The following is a 20,705-nucleotide window of genomic DNA, read 5'->3' as shown; positions in this document are numbered from 1 at the left end:
GCGCGCGCATAGAGCCTCGTCGGGGGGGGGGGGGCTTTTAACTCGCTGCAGACGGAGAGAGGTTGAGAAATGCGGGCACCGCGTGGGGAGGAACCCCCGCTGCTGTGTTAGTCCTCGCTGTCAACAGCCGTCCCTCTGCAGCTGCGCTCCCGGCTCCGATCGCTCCGTGTGACGGGCGCTGCACGCAGGACATCCCCGGGACTATGTGAGCACCATGCACGCTGTGCGGTGCCTGCTGTTCGCTACGGTGTGCGCGGGGACAGGTAGGCAGGCGGCTTCTCTTCCGCGCGATCGTTTGGGTTTATCACACCGATCATCGTTGGATGGGGGGGGGGGGGGGGGGGGGGTATTTATTTATTTATTTATTAATAACGAGGACCGAGTTATTGTTGAATTCTGCAGAAATAAGCCGTGCAGATCCGCGTATCCTCACGGTGGGTCGTGCATGTGCGCGCGCGCGCGCTGAACCTCCCCGTGGCATTTTTTTTTTTTTTTTGCAGGTCTGAGGGAACCAGTCGGTCCGGAAGGAATTCGGCTGCCGCCCGCAGAGGAGCTGGTTCAGCCCAAGCGGCTGCTGCTGCGACGGATCCACTCCGAGGAGGAGCTGCTCCACGGCCGCCTGGACACGCGGGTCAAAAACTACACGGCCGAAGCGCAGGTGAGTTCTCTCTTCCTCTCTCGCCCCCCCGCACGTGGTTTGGGTTACGTTGTGACCACAATCATCTAATCTCTGTTTCCACGCGCTGTACAAAAGTTGTTGGCAGGATCCAATTGCGATCACTCAGTAAATGGCTGTCATTGGTGTTTTGGGAGAGCCACCACCCTCTTTAGGAATTCTCCCAGAAGTGAAACCTAAAATATATTAGATAACTGGGTGTGAAAGGATCGATTACACCGAGTGCCTGTTTACAGTTTTTAATCATGAATGTTTTTAGTTTAAGAGATGCTTTTCCTCTCTTCATGCAGGACAAAGATATTCTTTTTTTTTTAAGAATCATTTTTGCTTTATAGTTCGTCCTCTTGGATGTTTTTTGTGATGTTTTATTGCGTTTACTATATTCTTTAAAGTGACACTGACAACATGTTTGGTCAAAATAGTGCATAATAAATTCATGCATTTAAGAGTTGAAAAGTTCTAGATCTCCATAAAAAAGCCCCCCCCCCCCCCCCCCCCCCTCTCATCCCTCTGCTCTGTCACTCCCCATTTGACCCCTGTTTTCCCTCTTTTATTTGAGGTCAAATGTCCTGCACATGATGCAGAACTTGCCAGGACCACAACTGGGCATAGAAAAAAAACCTCCCCCCCCCCCCCCCCCCCCCTGCTGCCTCCTCCTCCTCCTCCTCCTCCTCCTCCTCCTCCTGTCGAGTCCATTAGGTTATATTTCACACCTCTACCCGTCCTCTCTCGTTACCTCCACTATAAACGCTGCCCGTCAGTCAGTGGAGACGACGCTCGGCTCTGACCTTCAGCCGCCCTCTGTGGGCGACGTGCCGTCAGAGGACCTTCTGTTTGTTTGAGCGTGTGGAAGCCCTCTAGAAGGCGCTCTGCCGGGTGTTTGTGGAGAAGTCCGTTTACGTGGAATTGGTAAATATCTGCAGAACATGAGAGAGTTTGAGTGCAGGTTTAAGTTCTGAGAGGTTCAATGAACTGTCAATAAATGTCTCAATGGTCCTTGTTACTCATTATGGGAAAACTAGAAATAAGATTCATCTTATCAAAGGTTAAAAATTGCTTGTTAACAACATCAATTATACTATGCTTCTAATATTGAGCATTCACACTAATTTGGGTAACTATATAATTTTAAATAAGATGTTGATTTTTGAATGGACATCTTATTTGTGCCATAGATAACGTGTCTTGAGATACTGTGTGGCAGTTCATTATTTGGGATTTTATGTTAAAATAAAATATATGGACCAAAGCTGACGCAGCTTTCTCCTCTCGGCTCACAGGCGCCGTTGTCGTCTTTTTATTGCACCGCACGTGAACCCGGCGGAGGTCCAGATTGGTATTAAGTGGTTTGCAGAGAGCGCGCGGCCGTGCTAATGCGAGAGAGCCGCCTCTCAGCTGGGCCGGTAAAGTGGTGATGGGAGCCGCCGCGGCGTCTGTGGGAGCGGCTCACCTTGGGGAAAAGTTAGACTGAGCTGATGAGCCACAGCACCAAGTTTCGTCCTGGGGAAAAAAAGAAAAACGCCTCAGGGACGGACAAAGTCGTCTCTCTTTCAGGGAGGGGTTCCCAAAATAGGCCGCGCATTTTCTTTTCTGCATCTTTTGGTCACGGTGTTCAATTTTAGGTCATTCAATTGTGGATATCCATCAATGTTATTCTTCCTTCTATTTATCTGTTCATCTAAGTATGCATACTATTTGCATACAAAACGCAGTGTAATAAAGATTAACACATAGTGCGTACTGTATAGAATGTGGTATTATGAGGTACAGCAACGTTGAAAACGGTCAAATGAGAATTCATCTAATAATAAATTATTTACCGAAAAGAACAAACCTGTAGACTGGCATCAATAAATCCGATACAGTTTGCATTTTTGTTGCTTCTTTAATCGGTATCTCAGGAATCCGATGTGAGTCTCAGTCCAGTCTAACTCCTATCCCCCCCCCCCCCCCCCCCCCACCCAGCCGGTCCACGTGGCTCACAGCAGCTTCTTGGTGGAGGCCTTCGGCAAGTCCTTCGTCCTCGACCTGGAACTCAACCAGTAAGTCAAAGCATTCACACATCTGCACCATCGAGGCACCAAACTTGTGTTTAAGCGTTAGTTTCCAGCAGTGGGTGACATGACAACACTCATGCCGGATGGATACCCCCCCCCCCCCCTCTCCTGGACCCTCCACATATTTTGGTTTTGATTCATAAATCAGCCGTTTGTTGATCAGGACTCCTCCTCCTCATCTGTTTTCTTCTCTCCAGCAACCTGCTATCCAGAGACTATGTGGAGCGTCACTATGATGAGAATGGGCAGCTGTCACAGAATAAGGTAACTCCTAAGGTGACTCCTACAGACTCTAATAGGAATTGTTGGACCTATTGGGAACACACCAGCTGGCTTTCTCGCCAAAAGTTGGATAAGAAGAAAACTGCTTGCATCTTACAGCTGCTCTAAACATCACTAATCAATCCATTTATTTGTTTGATTAAATAATTGTATACCCTTTGACCTGGACCAGGCTAGCTGTTTCCAGTTGTTGCGCTAAATTCAGCTAACCAGCTGGCTGCTGCGGCGTCATTTTTACATAAAAACATCAGGGGTCTCAAAGATCTAAATCTGAAAATAATATTGAAGCATTTTCCCCCAAATTGTCCAACTATTTCTTTAAATAAACTTTTGATAATTGTTTGAACCTACTTTTCTGTCAGCTTTTACTGTCCTATTTGTCCAGTATTTTTAAGATCATGTTTCCAATCGGTGTGTCCCTCTGAGGGAAATTAAGCTTAATCAATAAATAATAGCAGCAGTGCTTGTTTACCTTCAACTCAAGCAGAAATACATCTTATATATATTATAGGGCTCAGGGCTTTTGCTGTATTCTCCGGATGATTCTTTCATGAACATCTGGGACAGACGGTCTCTTTCAGTCTGCATCCCCTGCTGTATTTCAGCCTCTGTCCCTCCCTCTTCCTGCCCCTCTCTCTCTCTCTCTTTGTCTCTCTCTCGGGCAACGACCACCTGACCAATCAGTGCATGGTTGCCATGGGTACCAGCAGGCAGCGGCGGCGTGGGTCTGTAGTGTTATGCCGTGAGGGGAATTCAAATCATGTTCATTTCCAGAACCAACAAAACCAAATCTTACAGCCACAGTCCGCCCTGACCGTTTGAGTTGATTTTCAGGGGTCAAAATCAGACTCTGATTGCAATTGTGTGCAGGGGGCTAGAAAAAGATGGATTTAATTATTTCTCTACCATATATATATATATATATATATATATATTATATAACTATAACATTTTAGATTTAAACTGGACTAGAGGAAAGAGAATTACTTTCTATTGTCAGACACGTCTACATCAAAGTCCTCTAATGTCTGATGCTTTTCTTCCTTTCACTTTACATTAGCTCCTATTGTCTCATTAGCTTTCCGCCCGCTATCTCAACAACGCTGAGTCAAAGTGCAGACATCAAAAAAACTCCAGGTTTTCTAATTCGGTTAGTTTTCAAATGTCACATTTAATCCATGTCTCTTCTCTCTCGTCACCCTTTATTTTTCCTCCATTTGTGCGTGCAAGCGGTTTCTATTTCATACTTAAGTTCACTGGGTTCCGATGTCGTGTTCTGTAGGTTGTGCTGCGTTCCGGGTGAAGTTTAATGCTCGGTCTACCTTCACCCGGAGCTGGAAGAGCAGCACATCCATGTTGCCTCTTTTCTCTTTGGTCTATCAGCCGTTTTGGACTACAGCAGACTCGGGTGGCAGATGTGACTTATTGGGGTTCATTACAAACGCCTGAAACTGACCCTCCGTTACACACACACACACACTCCGTAGCTTCGAGGCGCGTTGCTGTAATCTCCCTCCACTCAAGCAAAAGCCTGCTTGATTATGAACAATCCTTTCCTGAGAGTTCTCTGCGTTTGTACTTTCTAAAACATTGATGCCACATGCAGGTGCTGCCTGCCCGACGGCGGCGGCTCTCCTCTCTGATGTAATCCCATCCTTCCTGTATACTGTGAGAGGCGGCGTGGAAACACCATATTCTAAAACGTTACCATCCAGCCGGAGCCTTTTAGCGGGATTATTAAGAACCAGGTGAAGTTATCTGGGAGCGAGTGCTGCACCAACTGAGCGTGAAGCTTGTCATTTTATCCAATATCAAAACTGAGAACAACGGCTGGCTGCAGAATAATTACAAAAAACATGATTTATAATCCTTTATTTTGTTGTCGGATTTACAAAATGCCTTTTAGATTCTTTAATTTTTTTAAAGGGGTCCTTGTCGTCCTTAGATGTTTAGTGTCAAGTCACTGTCAATGTCAACTTTTGCGATATTCTTTTGATTTTGTGCTGCAGGAACTGGAAATTGTTGGCAAAGTCACGTGCATGTGAAAAGCCATCGAGATGCAGCTTTTGTAGGGTTTGGTTCCCCTGGACGCTAAGTTGACAGTTGACAGTGATTTTCAGCCCAGTTTTTTTTAGGGGTCAGGACATCGGGGTGGGGGGGGGTCACAGTCAGTGGCGGCTTCCTTTTTCCTCAAATGTGACACGAAGGCGTTTGTGGACGACGGAGGGTTCAGTGGGTCAAAGCCTCCCACGCTTTGTTTCCAGGGCGGCGAGCACTGCTACTACCATGGACGCGTGCGAGGGCGGCCGGGCTCCTGGGCGGCTCTGTCCACCTGCCACGGCCTGCGGTGAGTCCAACCCCCCCCCCCCCCCCAGTGTCCCTCAAAGACTGGCATGTCAGGACCCAAAGTTTGGTGTCAAACGTGTGAAGACTTTGACACATTAGACTTTGCTAAGTAGAGGGAGACCCGTAAAACCCAGTAAGCCATTTTCTCTCGTCCATGATGAATATGTAGCTGCTTAGCTTAGCACAAATAATTCAGTCCCTCCCAGGACAAACTGTAACATGCGGCGGTGTTTGGTGATTTTTCAGGGGAATGTTTTCCGATGGAAACGTCTCGTATGGGATCGAACCTGTCGGCAGTGGACAGGTGAGTCTGGACGTAAAGGAGGAGAAACTAGTCGAGTTAATAGTTGACACACATCGAGATGAGGCAGCAAGGTTGTGACAAATAGAGATCGTTGAATAAAATCCGGTTAAAAGTCCCCCACAGTGTCACTTTCTCTCTCCGCAGTGTCCGTGACTTACCGTCAGCCCAGACGGTGTTACTCTATCTCTGCGTGGAAAGTATTGAGTTGACACACAATCCACCACGGCTGAAACCTTTAACCCGTCTCAAATCTGAAGAAGACTCGGTCTCACAAACGGGGAGATTTCACATGACCAATAAACACATGAGAGGCCTTTTAGACCTTTAAAAAAACATTGTCATTAGATTGCAGAATAGTTCCAGTATGAAAAGGAAATGGAAGTAAGGCCGAGTGACCGAACGGAGCGGGGAGAAAAGTGTTAAGAGTGGAAGAGCCCCCCCCCCCATTAATCGACGTATGGTTCTATTACATAGACTGGAGAGATGGATCAATATCCTCCCGGCTCATCTACAAAATCCTTCTCTCGCCATCTCGGATGGCTCATTTTCATAAAGTATTTATTCCGAGCGCAAGTGTTAGTGCCATTATGACTGGTAATTGATTAATTATGCATCGGAGCACTTTCCTTCCACCCTCGAACCTTCCGCACCTCAGAGGACACGGCAACGGTTTCTCACACAGCGACGCTGACGGGAAAAAAAGTTATTTCAACGCTTGCGAGATAATAAAGCCACTGTGTTCAGGTCTATGTATGAATGCCCTTTCATAGAGAATAGTTATGTTAATCAAAGCTTGGTGCACCTTGTTAAAGGTCCTCATCTCCAATCTGCGGATTGAGGTCATGTTTTACAAGTTTTATTAAATTTCTGTACTCAAATGCTGAACTCAAAAAGTCCTTAGTTCCCCCAAATCCTTAAATCCTCCAAAAGAAGAAAGATGCAAAGATTCGGGCAATCAAAGTTGTCTTCACTTCTCAGTGATTCCTTTTTTTTCCTTTTTTCTTTATACATTCATGTCAAAAATTAAATGAATTAATTCCACCCTCCCATGTCTGTCTCTGTCGCTGCTTGTTATGCTTTTGGAGGACGTCGTCCAGGATCACAATGACCACGTTGTGTATCGTGTGCCGGACGTTGACCTCTTCCCAACTCCCTGTCCAGGTAGGACCACAATGAGACTTCTCAGTGATGATATGAAATCCCTGTGACATCGTACCGTTTATGAACCTCCCGCTCGGGTTGTCCAGCTGCTCCTCTCGCCCTTGCACTACATGTCTCCTTTGGCTGCCTTGTTGCAGCCTCTCCTCTTTGTCCCTGACATCCCTCCTTCCTCTTACTCAACCCCTGCTGCCCCCCCCCCCCTCCACTTGGCAAGTTATCCCCTCTCCCCCCCCCCCTTCCTCCTATCTCCGCCGCCAGCTTGGATATTGATTTCTCCTGCAGATCTCTGGACTAAAATACAGTTACATCCAGCTCTGGTCTGATGATGAGCCACTTTTCCTCTCACTTAGTCTGTGTGTGTGTGTGTGTGTGTGTGTGTGTGTGTTTCCCAGGATGCTCTCTGAACGCCACCGAGCCCAGGAGGCGGACAGAGGGTGAGCTAAAGGATGGAGACCGCTGGTCTGAAGAGGGCGAGCCTGTTTTTACAGAAATCCTGAGACGCTCAAAAAGACAAGTGAGTTTTCAGACGGCTTCTTTCTTGCGACGCGCGTCCCTGTGCGCCGGCAGATGGCCGGCCTGGAACATCATTTACTAAAACATGTCACCATGAGGGGAAACATCAGTGTTCAGATCAGCAGATAATTAATGTTTCACTATTACTTGACTGATACCAATTGATTTCTTGTTGCCTTGTGCAACACATTGGTGCTTTTGGCCTCTGCTGCATCCGTCTTGGCCTTAAACGTGAAGATGTGTGATGTGTGATGACAGTTTGTGGATTGTTTGCACTGTTTGCTGCCTCTACTGAATCCGACGAGACCTTCGCTTCACCGTCCCGACGAAGCAGTGTTGAAATCTTACAAAATAACACCTGGAAACAACACACATAGATGTTGCAATTAAAACTACTCTTGGTAGACTGCTGAAATGATACAGGAGCTGCAAGTGATGTCTTCCGACACAGATAAATATTCTACTTAATGAAAAAATCCCAAGGACAAAGACTTTCACGAGCGCTCTAGTGTCCTGTGTGAGTAATTGTTTCCCCCCCACTGGGCTTGCGTGCGCGCGTTGTGCAAATGTGCGTCCGTTGGTCCTGTGTGAAGGTCGAGTGACGACAGCACACTCAGAAGTTTGGCCGTGTGCGTCTCCTTCTGCTCCCTCCAGGTGCGGCGAGGTCAGCGCACCGTTCAGACCGAGACCAAGTACATCGAGCTGATGGTGGTTAACGACCACGAGCTGGTGGGTGTGAAGCACTTTCTTCTCTTTATCTCCCCAAGTGCTGCGTGAAGGCATTAACGGGAAGTGGGCGTGACGTTCATTAATGAGAGGATTTTAATCCGCCGATAGGACTTTGTAATCGGCACAGGGAAAAAAAGATGAAAGGCGGTAGCGTCATAACGCCTTTCCTCCTCTCCTCCTCTTCCCTCGTTAGTTTGTGCAGCTTCGTCGGTCGGCCACTCAGACGAAGAACTTTGCCAAAGCGGTGGTGAACATGGCCGATGCTGTGAGTGGAAAATACGGCTGCAGAATTGTCTATGATCTCCCCATCATCTTTTTTTTTTTTTCCAAACATGGCACCCATTCACAGTGAACCTATTGTAGGAAGTTCCTTGAACTTTGAACATTTAGATCCCACAATTCAGCGCTAATTTCTCTTACATATTAAACTTTTCTGCTGTCCTCAAAAAAAAAAGAAAAAAACTGTTACTGTTTTTTTATTTTGTAAATATCAACCATTTCCTTTCATCTATTGAGTTGGTGATGCTGGTTTCCATGGCAACCGACGGCTGCCTGTCTCTCACTGTCAAAAATAGAGATTCAACCGTCTCTATTATCTGCAATATTTGTCTGCAACTTAACCCCTTTATATAAAACATAAGAGCATAGTTTTAGTTACTATACTGTTCACTTGTTTATTCTTTAATTTAAACTCAACTATTACTTAATCTTTCAATCCTTTCTGTTTATATTTTTTTCTTCACCTGCTCTGAAGTGTTATGTGGAATAATTGTAGTGAGATCCATTTTTTTTTTTTAAATATCTTGACATTTCCAGATCTACAAGGAGCAGCTCAACACTCGCATCGTCCTGGTGGCCATGGAAACCTGGTCTTCTGAAAACAAGGTCTCAGTGGGTGAGGACGCCTTGCTCACGCTGCGCGACTTCATGAAGTACAGGAAGGAGAGCATCAAGGAGCGCTGCGACGCCGTCCACCTCTTCTCGTTAGTTCCTCAGCGTCCTCCTCCTCCGTGTCCCTCTTCCCCCTCCTGCGCCTATTATTAATTTGCTGTCTCTCCCGCCGCAGAGGGAGGACGTTCATGAGCAGCCGCAGTGAAGCAGCCTACATCGGGGGCATCTGCTCCGTCAGCAGGGGCGGAGGCATCAACGAAGTGAGACTCGTCCCTCGCTTACGTTAGACTTGAGAGAGAAGCAACAAATCATTGTGCTCGTCCGATGAACTTCGCGAAGAACGGATGTTTACAGAAGTAATGAATCGTTCACATTCCCTTTAGTTGTGATGTATCGTTAACCCGATTTATATGTGCGCCCTCAGTTTGGCAGTGTGGGTCCCATGGCCATCACATTGAGCCAAAGCCTCGGCCAGAACATCGGCATGCTGAGGAACAAAGAGCGACTGGCTGCAGGTGAGACCGATGCAAGTTAAAGTTTGATAAAGTTCAAAATTGAATCGCTGTTATTTCTAAAAATCTTTACACAGCACTCCTTTGGTTTACCACTGAGAATGTGCTGATTGTATTCAGCTCCCCCAAGTGGTGAAAAAGAATGTGTTTTATGTGCATGTGTGCAGGAGACTGCAGGTGTCCTGACCCATGGCTGGGCTGCATCATGGAGGACACCGGGTACGCTTCCCTTTTTATTTAGAATCAATTATTAATGAGACCTGCAGCACATTAAGCAACACTCCTCGAGTCTCAGGAATCCAAAGACTTATTACAGGCTTTTCTGTGATCTTTAAAATGTCGCTTGTAAAACCACCCGACATCATCCGTGTAAAATATTCACAGCATTTTGATTAACCAGGTTTTCATATTTTAATCAGACTTTTGGTGGCTTTTTCCAATGCTGCAAATGATTTCTTTATTCTCCTCTACTGAATAGTTACTACCTGCCCAGGAAGTTCTCCCGCTGCAGCATCGATGAGTACTTACGATTCCTCCAGGTGGGAGGAGGCAGCTGTCTCTTCAACAAGCCCAGCAAGGTGAGAGACACTCGGTCATCATTCTAGATTTCTCTCCACAGTAAAGCTGGTTTGAATTTATTTTCATCGTCCGTTCTGGTTATGTATATTTCATATTTTTGAATCTTGTAGTTGTTGGACCCACCAGAGTGTGGGAATGGATTTGTGGAGCCGGGAGAGGAATGTGACTGTGGATCGCTCGTGGTGAGCACATTTGGAGCTTTCACACTGTATTGCACACAAACATTATGACGGCGGATTTTAACCCACTTTTTTGCCTTAAATCTAGTTGAAAAAGCTCAAACTTACAGTAACAACTTGTCACATCCTTTTCTAATCTGTCCAGAACATTTTTGGAGCTCCACGTACCAAGTCCTGTTTTAATTGGATTGTTGTTGTTCATGTGGGTTGAAAAATCTCACCCACAGGAGTGTGCACGGAACGGCGCCAACTGCTGCAAGAAGTGCACCCTTACCCACAATGCAATGTGCAGCAACGGGCTCTGCTGCAGGGACTGCAGGGTGAGCCGCTTCAACGCGGCGCTTTCTCTTGAGAGTTCGTCGCTATTTCTCCAGGCACCCGATTGGACTGTTTAGGCTCCCTCCTGGTTCCGTCCCACCCAACTCACGCTTTTTTCTTTGCCTGTGGCAGTACGAGCTGAGAGGGGTGACTTGCCGCGAGGCCGTCAACGACTGCGACATCCCCGAGGCCTGCATGGGAGACTCCAGCCAGGTAAAACGCGTCCTCGACGAAGGTCCGACGTCTGTAGCCCGTAATGTGAGGACGGACAGGCCGTTAATATTCCCCACCCTCTCTTTCAGTGTCCTCACAACGTCCACAAGCTGGACGGCTACACGTGCGAAGCTGGACAGGTGGAGTAACGTCAGGTGCTGAATGTTTGTTAAAGCGTCTGTTGTTACATTTAATAAAATGCTTTTTTGCTTTATTCAGGGTCGGTGTTACGGAGGTCGCTGTAAGACCAGAGACGGCCAGTGCCGGACACTGTGGGGCTACAGTAGGTTTTGGATTGGATGTTTAGCTGCGTTTCTAAATCATGCACGGCCGTCTGGATTTCCTGTGAAGAGAGGCGTTGAGGCAAGACCACGTCTTTGTCCAAGTGAAGGGACTTTTCTGTCTTCTCAGACTCGGCCGACCGGTTCTGCTACGAAAAGCTTAATTCTGAGGGCACAGAGAAAGGAAACTGTGGTCCGGACTCCAGTGGTCAGGGATGGGTGCAGTGCAACAAACAGTGAGAGAACACCATGGCTTCATTATATACAAACAGCAAATACAGTTGTTTTTTTTTTTTCTTTTATAGAATCTCACGAGTTTGATTTTTTTGGATTATTTATTTATTTATTGTCTCCTCCAGGGACGTCCTGTGCGGTTTACTGCTGTGCACCAACCTGACGGAAAGGCCGAGGTTCGGCGAACTTCAGGGGAAGGTCACCAGTCTGACCATCCACCATCAGAACAGATACCTGGACTGCAGGTGAGGCAGCTTGGTTTTGTTCGAGCAGCCACTGATTAAACAACTACTCATGCAGAAAAGATGACTGCATTTAAAGGTGTAGATCTTTTATTGTTTTGGCAATCACAAAGGGAGTGAATTATTATTATTGGTCCGTGAAAAACAAACCAAAAGAGGGGTGACCGCGTGTGTCCCCCCCCCGACCCTACAGGGGCGGCCACGCCGTGCTGGACGACGGCCTGGACATGGGCTACGTGGAGGACGGGGCGCCGTGCGGGCCGAACATGATGTGCTCGGAGCGCCGCTGCCTCCCCGTCACCACCTTCAACCTCAGCACCTGCCCGGGCTCCTCGGCTTCGGCCTCTCGCATCTGCTCGCATCACGGGGTGAGTCCGTCGGAGGGATTTAGCCGCTTGGACAAACAAAAGGTTGGTGGGCAGCAGACGAGATGATGCGTCACCATCATTTTTGTCTTTTTGTTTCGCAGACTTGCAGCAATGAGGTGAAGTGTATCTGTGACCCGGACTACACCGGGAAGGACTGTAGCGTGTTCGACCCGATCCTCGTCCCCACGCCGGCGGATGGCCCGGAGAAATACAAAGGTACCAGCGCAGAGCGCCTTGTCTACGCGTAGTCCTTTCAACAGATGGAGCAGGAAGTAATATGATATCGAGCATCGCTTTTTGAAGCACATATAACAATTTTTGGTCATTTTTGGTACTCTGCACTCTTTTTATTCTTTTATTTTCCCCTCACTGGTTCACTCCTTCACTCCCAACAGGTCCCAGTGGCACCAATATAATAATAGGTTCGGTTGCTGGTGCAATTCTGGTGGCAGCAATAGTCCTCGGGGGAACCGGATGGGGGTTTAAGTAAGAGCATGTCCCCATCTGTGTGCGCCTGCTGTATTCCTGTATACATACGCACGCACGCCCGCTGCTGAAACGTGTCTCTGCTTGTTGTCTGATCAATACTCTTAACCAGATCTCCACGTGGGTTTATTATTGCTTGCTATTCTTACAAAGCCACATTAGTCCCATCACGGACGGAGGTGGCGGACAGGAGCTGCTCCACTTTTCATTATGGATGATTTTTACTTTAAGTCTATGAGACCTTTTATTAAGTGGGCTGTAGACATAAAAAGTAGAACATGTTCTCAATGGTCAAATAATCAACATTCAATTGAGAGAAATAGATTCATCTTTTTGAGTATTTTTTTTTAAGCTGAATTGACTCACATTTGTACATTTTGTGTTTTTCTCTTTCGGTAAACTTTTGGTCAATTTTATACATTACAAACTTAAAAAAGAAGACGTCACCAAACTTTTAAAAACATTTTACTGCCCACACAATTTTAGATCTTGTTCCAGCTCCACAGATTCACTGGTTTTCTGCCACTTGTTCTGACAAATTGTGACAAGTGTCACTCGCTATCTCTGAATGATTTAATGACTATACTTGATTAGCCTTAAACAGCTTTTTGAGTCTTCCCCGATACTCCTATGTTGGGAGAACTGATTCTACAAATCACTCTCGAGTCCGCCTAGGCTGAAGACTACAAGTTTTTAGTCATAATTTATTGGTAAAGCACATTTGAAACCAAAAAAAAGCTGTACAATCTAAAAGTAACAATACAGTAATGCATATATTTGACCGTGTTTGACTGAGGTCTATTTCCTTAATCTCCTGATTTATTTGCATCACAAAATAGATTTGAAAAGCCAGTTTTTAATGCTTTGCTTTTAAGGCCTCGGGTTCACTGCACGTTTTCTTTTGCCTTCGCTCCGTTTCTCGCGCATGTGAAGCCACAGTTGAGCGTCGTTCCCGTGTTTCTGCTTCACGGCCTGTTTTCTCTGCTCCCTCCATCTTGTTCCTGCCTCGCTGCGGATCCAGAAACATCCGGAGAGGAAGGTACGACCCCGCCTTCCAGTCCTGATCCGGCAAATGTTATCAGTTCTCAACCACAGTTCATTGTGTAAAACATAATGCGGTCGGTTTTTATAGGACGCCTCTAATTATTTATCAGCTGAGCACCTTTACAGATAATTCAAAGCCCACATTTCATTGGCTTATATGGCCTTAGATATTTTTATTTTACACATTTTTAACTAAGTTTTATTTGTATATGTATTGCATGGGCCAATGCGTACCACAGTATTCGTTTAGCTTATGCTAGTTTGCAGTCTTCTCCCATATATTGGTCTTTCAAGATGCACAAAACGTAATGTTATTTTAGTATTAGGAAACATCGCTAACTCCTAAATCTTAGTTGACTCGTATTATTTTTACTGCTCGTACCTTCACTTACCCGGCTGCCATTTCTAGAATATAGCTGCAGTGTTTATTGTACATTTAATTTCATAATACTTTCAATAATAAAATTGAACTCCTACATTTTCATGTAAGAAATCTCAAACATTTGATATTTGATTGCGAGAATTTTCTTGTGTTACGGTTGATTAAACGTCTTTGTGACAGACAGAACATTTGAAGATTGATGGTGGAAAATATAATATTTTTCTAATATTTGAATGACCAATCAAGTATTTTTAATTAAAGTCTGTCATCAAAACAATCATCACTTCTTCTTCAATCAGTCTTTTCAATTTAGCGAGTCTTTGCCGACCTGTCTGTTCCATCAGATTCCTCAATCTTATCCCTCTTTTTATCTTCCGCTCATTTCCTTTCCTCGCTTCCTTCCTCTTCTCTTTCCAGATCTTCGTGAGTTTGAGTTGCATCTCTTCGCTGTCCTGTCCTCTTTACACGCCGTCCAGTCGGCTCTCAGGAGACGAGACATCTTCCACTTCAGACCCCTCCGACCTTCTTCTGTTTCTGATTCCATGAACGCCGCCTGCGCTGCTGTTCTCCTCCTGAGAAGCCCGCTCGTTATTTGTTTTAAGTGCAGCATGGAAGTTCCCACCAGATCCGTGATGCAGTCAAGCGGTTGTCTGGTTCCAAATATCTGCTTTAGTGTCACGCTCATATTTTTTATTTACAACATTTCTGCCCGGGACACCCGTGTGTTCATTTTCTCTTCAGCTCATCTTCAGCCACATTGACTGATTTACCCTTTTTCATTTCATGGAGAGCACAACGACCACCTCTCTGTTGTGTGACTCTACCTTCCTACTGCAGCAGACGTGCATGAACATCACTAACGGTGAATGTCGACACTCTACCCGTCTGGCCGAGGGTTGTTTTGTGCGCCGGTACTTCACATTCCACGGTATTAGCCATACTTTCTCTTACGCTGCCGTTCATTATGAAACAATAGACCATTCTAATAAATGCTTCTGCATAGTACGCGTTGATGTGTGAGTGTGTAGTTTAGGCCTGCAGGGAAGCTAGTTGTGTAGGACTTTGTAGCATACGAGTATGCTGCACATGGGTGCTCATGTACATAGGGTGTCATAAGGTTGACTTATGAAGACAGCAGGGAGTCACTGCCGCTCTGAATAAAAGCACAACTCCGGGGAGAGAGAAGACTCCTCCGGCCTCTCAGCGTAAAACTGCTACTTTTTGAAGATTTTACTTTCTGCGAGAGCAGATTTGAATCTCTGCAGCTTAGAGAAGTTTGAGCTCCTCTGGTTTTCCACCAAGTGTGGGATGGCCGATCGCTTGGATCACAGAGAAAGATGTTTGCAGTATTGTGCGGTTCATACATGCCTTTCTGAGATTTACAAACTGAGAAATGATGAAGTAGTTCAGATATTGACACAGGATCTCACACAATGTTCATAGATCATAATCTGACTTCCACGTGCTCATTCAAACTGCCGAGGTAAAACTGGAATTCCTACCGACTAGATCGATGAGCAATAGATATGTAGATATTATAAATGTCTGAAAATGAGTCATCGATGTGCATGACTGTCTCCGTCTCCTCTTCTGCTACTCAGAGAATCTTAAATCAGGTTGAGAAGATGTAGTTAATGTGTACAAAGACTGCTTTGGACCCCTTTGCGTCATCGCGTGTCTCGCATCTTGATCAGACTCAGACTTCATCTTCAGATCCAAAAGAAACAAAAGGTGTTTTAATGTGAGGTGTGAAGGATCCTCGTGTATTTAGTGTTTAGTTTGTTTCACCAAATAATCGCACGTGTGCCGCGAGTTGAGTTGATCCGAGTTTTACTGCCAGCATCGACCTCCAGTAGCGTCAAAGGAATACGTTGACCTTCGTCTGCCTCGGACAGGGCACAGAATAAAATAAATCCCAATGACTCAAATGAGTGCAGTTTAGTCATGGACGTTTATTGTTGACTAGGAAACGCTCACTTATTTTCACTTTGAACAGCAGGTGTGGTTAGAACGCCCGTCAGCGGGGTTTCCCTTTAATCGGCCTCGGACGCTCTTCGTGCTGAATACTCGCTGTGAAGGATCTAATGCGAAGACGATGCTCCGGTCCCGCGGTGTTCCCCCGCTCACATGGTATAGTTGGACTCACTCACACAGGGACGTCCACATTGTTTATTCTAACAGGACCAGTATTAGCTCGGCCTATGATGTAAATACTCATATTATTGTATATTGAAATGCATATTAAAACATATCTGAACCACTGACTGTGTTCCGTTGGACGTGCTTAAATTCGCTCCACGGCGTTTGTGGAGGACTGGAATGAAATCCTTGTATCTGTGCCTCTCACAGCATTAACAACAAAAGTATTTTCCACACGCGTACGGACTATATTCAATCTTCTGCAATCCAGATGTAGCAAATGCAATAATTATTCTTTTTTTATCCAAGCATACGAGTCTGTTAATTGAAACTACATCATTTTACATTAACGTTCATGCTTACAGGAGCCTATTTTTTTTAGGTAATTTACTCATCCAGATGGTAACAAACCATGATTGGTTTGGAGACGTTGTTTTATAAAAGCTGGCGTTTCAGAATGAAACGGATCACTGGTGTCTATCGGATCGACCGTTGTATTACATTCTCACTCTTCACGTATTTGGCTCCCCGGCGTCTCCTTTGCCCTCCGGCTGGCTCCACGCTGCGTAGATGGACTCCTCGTAGTCTCCGATCCCTTCAAACTCTATGTCGGGAGACTCGGAGGAAAAAAGTGCAGCTTCCTCGGGTCCAAGAAAATCCTGAAAGAAAGAAACACGACATTACTCACAATGACATTTGCTTAGTGTTTTACAGCCTTTCATAGAAGTTTTACGGAAGGTTTTTAAGGCCGTATGTCAACACCAGTGTTGGGCAAGTTACTGAAAATGAGTATTTAGTTACAGTTACTAGTTACTTAAAGGTAATTGAATTACTTACCAGTTACTGTGTATCAAAAGTAATTGGTTACGAAAGTAACTTTTATGTCTGCGTTTTAAATGTAATGAATATAAATAGTACTGAACAGTCAAACACAATAAACATATTTTTTAGACCTATTTATTGTAATCAACAGGGCAACAGGCCTTCAAATCAAGCAATAGTACAAAAGTCCTTTTTAATACTTAACTTAATACAAAATAACAGTTTCAGGCATTTGCCTGAATGCCACTGACTCGACGGTTGACAGGATGCTTCTCATCTTCAACATAGCGAGCGATCAATCTATTCAGCTCTGCCCGGTTCATCGGCTGCACTGCAGTCCGTGTAAAGTGGAGCCCTGGTTGTTTGCGTGGAGCGGCGCCTGCAGCATCCCGCGCTCCTTCGTCATGAGCGACGCGATGCTGTTTACGTGCACGTACGGCGACTATTATTCTGTGACACACAACGTTTGGTGGCCACAACTATTTTGTGCTGACAGGCAGCTATTTACTTACTATTTGCCCGCCCTCCGCTTCGCGTCACAAAAGAGAGTAACGCGAGTAACAAACTCATTTCAATTTCAGTAATTGTAATTTTATTTAAAAGAATACTTCGTTAAATTCCCCTTTTCATGCCACTAATTTTTGAAAAATGACAAGTGTCCTGTTTAAGAAAATATCCCTTATCTTTTCTTCAATCATCTCACCTCATCGTCCATCTTCAAGTACAACTCTGCAGATGTCAGCATCTGCTTTAGAGTGACTGTGTGGTTGAAGTGGATTACAGCCTCCTATTTAAACACAGACGCATTAAACCGAGAGGCTTTCAGCAGACAAACTGAGCAGACTGATTGTGGTCCAAGGCGCTGCGTGAGGTTCTCGCTCACCCTCCTGGGTGAGAAGTGGTCGGGCTGGAGGCCCCACTGCTCGCCGTAGGCTCTGTAATACTGCAGGTTCTGCCTCATGACCGCGTCCTCGGGTTCAAAGAGGACGTAGCTGTACGCGCAGGGCGACGCACGGCGGCCGTCGTTCACTGCTCGTGGAGGGAAAAGAAACAGGCCGACATCGCACGGATGAGTGTTGGTTATCACTCAGCATCGGGGAAGAACATCCTCATCCTTTTGCAGTTGTACACTTACACTTATAGTAGGCGAACTGTAGGTAGTGGTACATAGTGGCAACAAATGTTTCCACAAAATAACCACCAACATTGGGCATCAAGTTTTCTTCACACTTCAGCTTACAGCGTAATGTGTCGGCGTAAACATCTGGAAAAGCAGAGCGGAGATTATTTATTATGTAGTAAGTCACAAAATAAAATCATGAGGTGTCAGAGCGTTCAGATCCTTTACTAAAGTAAACGTAAATTAATATTAATACGTCCTGCATTCAAAATAATACTTCAGTCAAAATAATGAACACCAAACAAATTTAGAAAAATATATTTAGATATCAAAAGTAAAAGTAATCATACTCTGCATTAGTTTTTCTGGTTTTGGTTTAGCCCTATTTTGTCTTATTTTAACAATTTAGTCCAGGGATTTATTTCACAAAATTATTTTTTTCTGATCCGTTATTAAAATAAATCATAAAAGCATAAGAGAATTGGTGGTATTCTAAATCAATTAAGACATGAAACTTAGTGTACTTTTTATTAGGTCAATAACTCAGCTATTTTCCAGAAAAATCAATTTTCTTTAGTTGTAGTTTTTCAACAAATTAATTTGTCACCTCCAGTATTATTTTCTGTTCATTCGATTAAAAGCTGCAAACCAACCTGCCATGGCTGCATAGAAGTCCTGGTGCGGGGAAAGCTGATTGACCCCCTCGCAGTCGGCCTGACAGAGGTCGTACTCGTCCAAGTAGAGCCTCCATGAGTTCCACACTGCGGCTGTAGGCGCCTGAATTGGCGAGTTTCACTCCTCTCAGAAAGGACGACTATAGAAATGAAGTGAATGGTGGACTTTTTTGGCCTTAGAATATTACACGCTAAAGTATTCGACAGTGTCGCTGTATAAACAATGCATCATTCAGGACGGATTGGTTGTCTTCACCTCGTATGGTTGTCCTTCGTGGTCGGTAAGGTATCCGCTCAGGTCGTACTGCCTCTTGTACTCCTCCATCAGCCGGTGCATCTCCTGGTCCTCGGGGTTCTTCTGGAGGTACGTGTAGGCACACGGGACGGCCCTCTGCAGGTCATTCAGCTGGGAGTAAAGCACTCAATTACCACCGCTGTTGATGGGAGGACTGGGACATCTACCATAACTATTTCTTACTTGTGTATAACTGGGGAGAAACACTTTCAATTGAATATATGAGCCGAGGTGATCAAATGTATCCCAGTAAGAAATATAAACTCAGATCTTGATGGTTATTTGGGGACATTTTGCCCTGTGACCATACAAGTCCTGAACCAGATCCCAAGACCCCATAATATGAGCCAACACGACTTTTACATCCATGACATGAGGATGGATCATTGCTCATATTTCAAGATGTTTTCCAATCTAGTTTAACGTAACACAACTATACGATTGTTGAAGACCTTTTTAAACGACGATCTTGTAAATCAGCCTGATGTATATCGGTGTAAGGCGTCTCACCCTGGAGTAAGCAAAGTGCAGATATCTGTAGGGAGACCTTCTGTCGAAATCTTCCAGGATCTGTCTGCCGGGAGCGGGGAGCTGGAACGCGGGCAAACGCGCCCTGCACTTCTTCTGACAAGACGCGTCCATCATAACGCGCCAGTGGACCTGGATGTCCCGGTTGCCCGTGAAGGGCGGTTCTCGGTGTTTGGTGCCGTCACAGTGGCGCACGCAGTGCCTCGCGCTGTCTCTGAGGAGCCTGCGCAAACGCAGACTCCATTCCAAATATTCGATGGCTTCGGGCCACTTTTCTGCTGCGTAATGGTCCAAAGCCAGTCCGTAGGCGGTCGCGAGGGGCGCGAGCTCCTCCGCGGGGAAATTCCTGAAGTTATAGTTTTCATATTGCGCGGCTGTCATAAAAATATGGGTCAAACATAGCGACGTCAGCGACGCGACTACTTTTGCGCAAGAAGTAACCATGATAAGAGGACATCCAACCTGTTAGTACGTGTTGCTCCTGCTGGTGTCTGGTTGAGGGGGGCTGCTGCTGGACAGCTTAAGGGTCTCTGGGAATTCCGCCATTGGGTCTTTCAGAGTTGGTGTCTCGGGTTTCTATACAGCCGTCACCAAGTTTCTTTATTTGGCACAGGATCAATCTGCATGCGTAAAAAGAGCCGCTTGGGCATTGTTGTGTTATTAGTTATGTTGTCGTTGATTAATCCACTTAAACTATATGATTAGTAAGATTGAGATTCAATAACTTGAGTCCCAAAAGTTCTGAATGGTTGTCTTCTAGGGGTTAATGATGCCAGTTAAGTGAATTATATGTTACAAATATTTTAAGCAGTGGTAGCTTTTTGCGCACAATTGTTTGGGATCGTCACATTTTGCTATATGAGTCACATTGAGATGTTTTACAATAGAAAACAAATTCCCTCTTTAGCTGGGCCGCGGGCATGTTGATTCTAGAGAGAATATCTAGAAAAGAATCTAGACATCTTTTTTAAAAAAAGGAAAAGTTTAAACTTTGGGGGCTGTCAGATCACTTTACGGCTCGGATCCAAGGGGGCGGGTCTCTCTGCTCTGTGGGTCAGGTGAGGATCCGCGAACCAAGAATGGGCGACTTTCCTTTCAAAATAAAAGCAAAAAAGGGGCACTTAAACCCCCCCAACGATATAGTCATTCTAATCTACTTAAAAACAGTCATACATTAAAAAGATGTAGAAAGTTGATGTATTGGATTCAATAAAACAAATAAAAATGAATGAAACGGTTTAGTAGTTGTTCGGTTACCATACTTCTGTTTTTTTTTTTTAAAGGAAGTAGCGCCCTTTCATCATAGAGGTTAACTTGATGGAGGCGCGTC

General features: G+C 45.3%; 2 protein-coding genes across 8 annotated transcripts; one reads left to right on the top strand and one right to left on the bottom strand.

The window, feature by feature from the left end:
- On the top strand, positions 1 to 20,680 carry LOC120819476 (disintegrin and metalloproteinase domain-containing protein 11). 7 transcript variants are annotated; one of them, XM_078103494.1, is made up of 27 exons: positions 32 to 263; positions 501 to 658; positions 2,642 to 2,718; positions 2,931 to 2,997; positions 5,280 to 5,362; positions 5,608 to 5,665; positions 6,763 to 6,826; positions 7,219 to 7,340; positions 7,994 to 8,068; positions 8,262 to 8,333; positions 8,885 to 9,051; positions 9,135 to 9,219; positions 9,384 to 9,474; positions 9,639 to 9,690; positions 9,950 to 10,049; positions 10,161 to 10,232; positions 10,457 to 10,549; positions 10,680 to 10,760; positions 10,850 to 10,900; positions 10,980 to 11,043; positions 11,172 to 11,277; positions 11,401 to 11,520; positions 11,711 to 11,885; positions 11,987 to 12,101; positions 12,281 to 12,371; positions 13,393 to 13,410; positions 14,215 to 16,059. In XM_078103494.1, exons 1-27 carry the CDS (start codon positions 215 to 217, stop codon positions 14,222 to 14,224), a joined length of 2,316 nt encoding a protein of 771 aa, XP_077959620.1. In that variant the 5' UTR covers positions 32 to 214; the 3' UTR covers positions 14,225 to 16,059. The 7 variants fall into 7 exon arrangements, with proteins under 7 accessions (XP_040032867.1, XP_077959620.1, XP_040032864.1 ...); XM_078103493.1 differs by lacking the exon at positions 14,215 to 16,059 and adding an exon at positions 20,659 to 20,680 and having other exon boundaries at positions 50 to 263; positions 6,751 to 6,826; XM_040176932.2 differs by having other exon boundaries at positions 50 to 263; positions 6,751 to 6,826.
- LOC120819480 (endoplasmic reticulum protein SC65) lies at positions 15,730 to 19,819 on the bottom strand. Its single transcript, XM_040176938.2, is given in 8 exon segments — positions 15,730 to 16,595; positions 17,462 to 17,545; positions 17,642 to 17,787; positions 17,894 to 18,022; positions 18,532 to 18,626; positions 18,628 to 18,692; positions 18,809 to 18,958; positions 19,358 to 19,819. Coding segments are annotated over 8 exon segments (1,278 nt in total). The 3' UTR covers positions 15,730 to 16,448.
- Positions 20,681 to 20,705: the final 25 nt, after the last annotated feature.

The sequence above is a fragment of the Gasterosteus aculeatus genome, chromosome 5 (assembly GCF_964276395.1).
Source record: "Gasterosteus aculeatus chromosome 5, fGasAcu3.hap1.1, whole genome shotgun sequence".
NCBI lineage: Eukaryota > Metazoa > Chordata > Actinopteri > Perciformes > Gasterosteidae > Gasterosteus > Gasterosteus aculeatus.
Note: the sequence above shows the minus strand (reverse complement) of the source record. Positions and strands in the feature narration are given on the sequence as shown.

Bases quoted from the DNA above. Each gene is read 5' to 3' on its own strand.
- LOC120819476 (XM_040176929.2), top strand. From the start codon at position 215: ATGCACGCTGTGCGGTGCCTGCTGTTCGCTACGGTGTGCGCGGGGACA. The intron at 7,341-7,993 runs GTGAGTTTTCAG...TGCTCCCTCCAG, and splicing joins TGAGACGCTCAAAAAGACAA to GTGCGGCGAGGTCAGCGCAC. The intron at 10,050-10,160 runs GTGAGAGACACT...TGAATCTTGTAG, and splicing joins TCTTCAACAAGCCCAGCAAG to TTGTTGGACCCACCAGAGTG.